The following is a 6,668-nucleotide window of genomic DNA, read 5'->3' as shown; positions in this document are numbered from 1 at the left end:
TGTCTCTTTTCTTCAGGTGTTTTTTATTTATTTATTTATTTATTTATTTTGCCTAAAATCTGTTGAGAGGATACATCTGAATCAGCCTTAAAAAGTCTAATTTATAGTCAAATAGAATAACTCATGTCTGGCAAGGGGCCACATCCCTGGAAGCAATAAAGCAACAATATGACTTTAGCAACAACAACAAAAATAATAAGACCTTCATGACTGTTGTTCTCTGTAAACAAAGCATCTATGTCACATGCTCCCACAGACACACCCTCTGTGGGCTCTTTAAAAGTGCCCTGCTCCCCAGTGGGATCTATTTGAAACAAGACTGACCCAGGCAGCGCTGACCCGAGCAAGGATGATGCAGGTAAAACTCAAAGCATTTCATGGACAATTGTTGTATTTATTCTTATATGTCATAACGGTGAACTATCTAATGTAGTTTCGAAAAAGTGGAATGAATCTCATTCATGTGGTTAGGTTTAGAGATACTTTATTAATCCCCTAGAGAAGGGAAACTGGGTCATGCTACATCTAGTGGCAAGTTTAAAACAACAAACAAACAAATTTTACTTTCAGTTATTGTTGCTGGCATGAAGCTTTGAAGACAGGATTGAGATGAGGTGAGGATTGAGATGGCTCCTCAGTTTAGCACCGTCTTGGTGGCGTGGGGTTAACCAGGTACAATATGCTTTAGAAAAAATCTGTAACAATTCTTCCAGCTTCACATTCACAATGCTGCTAGAGCCTTGTGAATGTGAGTCTGCTGAGTTCGTCTTTGACTGGGAATGCATCATGTCGAGAGTCAAAAAGTCGGCACCAAAAACATCTTAATAGTAGAACAAATCTTGAGTTTATCATCAAAAATGCCCAAAACTTAACCCAAACTGATAAATAAAACATGTCATCAATAATCTATTTCTGTTGTTTAGTTTAAATGATGGCTGTTCGATATAGTTAGTTAAATATTAACCACCGCTCTTAGTTCCCAGGTTCTGTCTCCAGACTTCAGACCTTTGAACTCACTGTAAACAAACACAGAATAGATAAAGATTCATATTTTAGCATTAGGCTATTTTTAAGTAAAAATAAATAAAAATTTATTTATATACCCAAGTCTTATTAAATTCTCCAGAGAAGTTATATTTCTAACAATAATCACAACACTGCTGTAAGACTGACATGTTCAGACTCGTCCCGCATGGAAAACCCAAATGTTGTAACTGTGGTATGAACAAGCTGATGGAAAGAGTCATGTTTACTTCTTGTTTCCCCCTTATTACATTTTATTTTTTAAATCTTCACAGGTCCATGTGAAATACAAGAAGTGAAAGTTACTTAGTTGGTTAAAGCAATAATCAATCATCAGTTATCACTTACAAAATCTGTTTATTAGCTTCATTCAGAAGAAAGAAAGAAAAGATGACTGATGGTGACTGACGCTATGATCTCCTTTCTTCTCACGCAGGAGACACTTGTCGTAACCGTGCTGGTTCTGGTTGCCTCAGTCCGCTCCGACTCCCAGTTCTACCTGCCCATCGACTGTGATGACATCTATCACCGTGACAACACAAGTGCCAGTGGGGTGTACACCATCTACCCAGGAGGCCCAGCTTCGCCTTTGAATGTCTACTGCGACATGGAGACCGACGGAGGCAGATGGACGGTCAGTACAACACTTTATATTCTCTTTATGACAATAAGTGAAATTACTTTGTTACCAGTTTAAAGCCTTGAATCGTCACTGAGACATCCATATTTTATAATCTAAATCTAACTGCTAAAGCTAACTAATTAACATGCTTTATTTCATTGGTTTGACCTTTGAATAAAGCTTTAATCTTAAAATAAGCTATTCATCATAGAGGGGTTAGTGGCGTTTGTTTTTAATGTGAAGCAGAGTTCGTTTTTCAGGCCCCAAACTGCACTGAATCAGTGATGTTGGATTCATGTTAATGAATATTAATTATTTTTTAATTTATTGGAGAAAATTATATATATGTACATATATGAAATGTATAATCAACCAAAGATGTTGCATCCCCCCCTGCAGTACCTCCATGGAACCACTAGGGGTCGCAGATCCCCTGTAGAAGGCCTATGATTGTAAAGCACTTTGAGATGCATCTTTTATGTATGAAAAATAAAGTTTGATTTGATTTGACAGGTATAAACCAATCAGCCACAACATTATGACCACTGACAGGAGAAATAATTAACATTGACCATCTTGTGGCAATTCAATGCTTTGCTGGGAAACTTTTGGACCTGGCATTAGATATGCATGTAGCACCTAGACCAGACCAGGCACCCTCACCCCATAGCAATGACACTCCTTGATGGCAGCAGCCATCCCCAGCAGGATGCAGCCTGACACAAACACACACACACACACAAGAAACATGAGAAACACAAGGTGTTGACCTGGCCTCCAACTTCACCAGATCCCAAACTGATCAAGTATCTGTGGGATGACCCCTCCCCTCAACCCATAGGAACTAAAGCCCTCAACTAACAACATCCTGTTGCAAGACATAGGACATAGGACAGCCTCAGAGGGCCCATGTCCAGTCAAATGTTTGGATGTTGAGACCTTCTCACTGAACTGAATTAGTAGGTGTGTCCAAACATCTGACTGGTAGTGTAGATGAAGCTCTAAACCCAATCACAGACTTGTTATTAGATTCAAGTGTTGACTCATGTTAGTAAACCCGTCTCTTTGACTCTCACTCGCACTCTCAGGTGTTTCATAGGAGGATTGACGGGACGGAAAACTTCTACAGGCCCTGGAAATACTATAAGACGGGATTTGGGAATGTAGCTGGAGAATACTGGTTGGGTAAGATCAATGAGGAAATTTCACCTAAGCTAGGGTGACATGAAATCATGCAGCATATTATTTTCAGACTACCACATTAATTACAGGGGAAATGAGGTTCAGAGATGTTTAGATTGTGAAATGAAACAGAGCTTTGGGGGTCTTTCCAGGCCTGGAAAACATCTTATTGCTGACTATGAGGAAGAAGAACGAGCTTCGAGTCGACATGGAAGACTGGGAGCAAGGAGAGGCCTCCGCTCAGTACTCGTCTTTCTCAGTTGACTCAGAGGACAGCGGCTACCAGCTTCACCTGGGGAGCTTCACCGGCGGAAATGCAGGTTAGCGTCAGTGTGTGAGTCTTCGTTAGAGAAGATGAATGTCAGGGCAGAAGGGAACATCGTCTTGAATCAATACAAAAGTTTTCAAGTGAAGACTGCTCATTTATAACTCTTTGGTACTCCACTGTTAGCTAAGGGAACTGTAAAATAGGTCTTTGAAACCTGAACACAACACAGCAAACAATAACTGGTTAATTTATAAAACCATATGCTGACGTGGCCCATTTATTTGATGAAACATTGTTTGTAAATTGTTCTGACAGGGGACAGTTTGACAAACCAAAATTCCATGAAGTTCACCACTTACGACAAAGACCAGGATAACTGGGAAAAAAACTGTGCTCAGCATTTTCTGGGTGGATTCTGGTACAACGCCTGCCACATGGCCAACCCCACCGGGATGTATGCACCTCATGGGGCCATCGGGTTTGAAAATGTCCACGTCATTTGGCATGCATGGAAAGGCTGGAACTACTCCCTCAAGACTGTTGCCATGAAGATCAGATCGGTTGCTAAGTGTTCATGTGGACATTAGTCTGCCATCGCTGGAGGATAGAGTGGGAGAACGGCATCTAAAGCCTGAATCAGAACAATATTTAATATTGAACAATATATATTTTTTTTAAATAAGGAGTGGATTGTATTTCTTTCCTTATCTATTTAAACTTTCCACTCTACAGCAGATGCTAATTTTTTGCAGTTTAAGTGTTTTGTTGGTATTGGCTTTTATTAAAGTTACCTTGAATAATTGTCAGCTGTTCGTTTTTTTTTTAAGTGTCTAAAGCTCGGTTGCACCTCTGTGAGACTGAGCTCAGGCTTAGAGGAGCTTTTAGCTACATGTCTACATGTCAACATGCCCAATGCACCGACTGCTGAACGAACATACTGAATATTTAATAATACATACCCGTCATATATCAGGGTGCTTTAATGCTCATAGTGACAGTTCTATGGTTTTTACCATTTTAATTTGTCAGGTTAGCATTTCCTAATGAGCTAACGCAATTAACAAACGCTCATTAGCTCAAAGTGCAGCTGCAGCAGATGTTTATGTCATTAGTTTTGCAGAATTTTTGGCCATAAAGAAAAGTACTGGATCATTTAAAATTCTCCCTGGAGGATAATGCAATAGATTTTAGAAGATAGAGACTACAATCGTCAGACAGTGGTTGAGAAATGTGACTCAAATCGACAAACATCGACTTACGGGTAGAGCTAAATCAGATGTTAGGATGGCACAAAAGTCTGATGAATTTAACATCTGGACACCATCAATTTATTGGGATATATTTGTGATATAAGTGAGACGATCTATGGTAGCCACATGTGAGAGAAGGCTTCAGAAATGATCACAGCAGAAAAATTTAATGTGGAAAGCTCTGTGAGACTTTAAAACAGACTCTTCAGCCCGAGCACATTTTAAAGACATTTTAAAGACATTTTAATGAGTGTTGTCCTGACACATGGTGTCACTCTTGTGCTGCAGAAGCTCATTAGACTTACGGTCGGCCTGAGGTGCATCTGGAATAACTTTGGAAACCTACATAATCCACATCTGTCAGTTAATGGGTAGGTCCTATCTATATAATGATTTATATGTGAACAGGTGTGATACCAACAGGTAGGTTGGCATCATTTTCAAATTCCAAAGAGAAGTATGCTGGAGGAACAAGAAGACATACCATATGTTAGCTCTACTTTATCCCCCCATTTATATCAGTATCAGTAACATGGGAGAGCATTAAATACTATTGCTTCTTTTGTTTTAGTCAGTTGCTTTTATGAAAATGTGAATGAAAAAATAAAATCAGATTGTTGAAAGAGTTTCTTTAAATGAAACTGTTACTGTTGTAGAATAACTTCTGGGTTTCTCAAATGTGAGAAGTGAAATGCTATTTAAAAATCACATGGTTTTTGAGTTAACCATGATCTGAAAAGCAACCACTTGGGCTACCAGGGCAACAGTGACACACTCAGTTCCTCAAAGCGGAAATACAGCGATGGCAGAAGGTCTGCACACGCTCAGTAGGATCCTCTCTGTGCCACTGCGGAGAAGAGACAGTATCACTTCATCTTTTCTGCCTTAAACTGGTCTTAAAGAATGAAAGTTACTTTTTGAGTGTACAGTATTTTCTTTCTGCTGTCTGAACTTTAGAAGACTGTTTATTTTTAGCTTGTTGGCTAACCCCTGGACTACTCAGACTCGTGTGTGCTCCGTTAAAGTTTCGTTAAAGACTGTTGTTGACTCCATATAACACAGTTGGATGATAGAGCAGCAATGTGGTTAGTCTGAGGTGTACTTCCATTTGAGATACAGTGATTCATATGATTTATTATTATTATTATTATTATTATTATTATTATTATTATTATTATTATTATTATTATTATTATTATATGTTTTAACAGTAACAATCAAAAATGTTGTCTAAATTTTGAGCAGAGCCCCCCTCCTGTGGCTAACTAGTTCATTTGAGGTCTGGTCATGAGACACACACACAAAAAAAAAAAAAAAAAAAAACAGAAGAGAAGAGAAGGGGAGAGAGAAGTGAGAATGTGAAGCAGAGTGATTAATTCATACAATCTGATAAAACATTTACATGATACATTGTCATGATATTTACAGGAGATATAAGAGAGAAGTATGAGAGAGTATTAATGGGTGTAAAGTGTCAGAAGCCAAAAAAAAACATACCTTCATTAGTTTCTGAAATCTTAAGGTGACTATCACAAAAAACAAAATCAAAACAACACTGATCAGGTACAACATTATGACCGCCTTCTTTGCATTGCGTAGGTCATTGTTGTGCCTCCAAAACAGATGTGACTCATCATTTCATTTCATTTATTTGGTTAAGGCCGTAGCGATTCTTCCTGGAGTTCACACCAAACGCGATTATCTTTACACTGTGGTACTCAGCTACCAAAAACACACCACACAACAAAACAACACAACCAACGGCTAAAAAACAACTCACAAATATCTGCAAAACTAAACTAAACTAAATTAAAAAGAACCACAGAAAAGAAAAATAACACCAGAATGTAGTTATTAACATAATTCGTGAATGGGCAGTTATAAATTTACTTAAGTTAGAAGTAATTCCACTATGTTACTTTAATTATTTGCATTACATTGATTAATTTTACACAGTAGCCTCAACTAAACATTAGCAGACACCTTTTTCAATAATTCTTATAATAATGTTGTTTTCTTGTATGATACTTCCAGGCAGAGCATTCCTTATCACCATGGCTCTATAAATTACTTTAGGTAAAGTAAATCTGCCTCATGTCCTATCCATGTTCATCAGAACTAAAACACATTTCCCATGGCAGTTCAGCCACTGATATTTTCCTAAAGAAGACAAGTGATGAGGAAATAAATTCGGTGTTCTTAACCTTCAACTAGGCGAGACAGCTATGCATCGTACTGACATTTGTTCGACGCGGAGAATGAAGTGAGCATCATGCTGCTTTATTCGGAAGCGATTTATTTAGTTCATTTATATTTGATATCA

At 38.2% G+C, this 6,668-nt stretch overlaps 1 protein-coding gene across 2 annotated transcripts; it reads left to right on the top strand.

The window, feature by feature from the left end:
- The first annotated feature begins 206 nt into the window (after positions 1–206).
- On the top strand, positions 207–3,898 carry LOC125004311 (microfibril-associated glycoprotein 4-like). Of its 2 annotated transcripts, XM_047578827.1 has the most exons (5): positions 207–358; positions 1,460–1,657; positions 2,734–2,830; positions 2,980–3,147; positions 3,411–3,898. In XM_047578827.1, the coding sequence occupies exons 1-5, from the start codon at positions 350–352 to the stop codon at positions 3,680–3,682; spliced, it is 744 nt and encodes a 247-aa protein (XP_047434783.1). In that variant the 5' UTR covers positions 207–349; the 3' UTR covers positions 3,683–3,898. The 2 variants fall into 2 exon arrangements, with proteins under 2 accessions (XP_047434783.1, XP_047434782.1); XM_047578826.1 differs by lacking the exon at positions 207–358 and having other exon boundaries at positions 1,436–1,657.
- Positions 3,899–6,668: the final 2,770 nt, after the last annotated feature.

This window comes from Mugil cephalus, chromosome 2, assembly GCF_022458985.1.
Source record: "Mugil cephalus isolate CIBA_MC_2020 chromosome 2, CIBA_Mcephalus_1.1, whole genome shotgun sequence".
NCBI classification, from domain to species: domain Eukaryota; kingdom Metazoa; phylum Chordata; class Actinopteri; order Mugiliformes; family Mugilidae; genus Mugil; species Mugil cephalus.
Note: the sequence above shows the minus strand (reverse complement) of the source record. Positions and strands in the feature narration are given on the sequence as shown.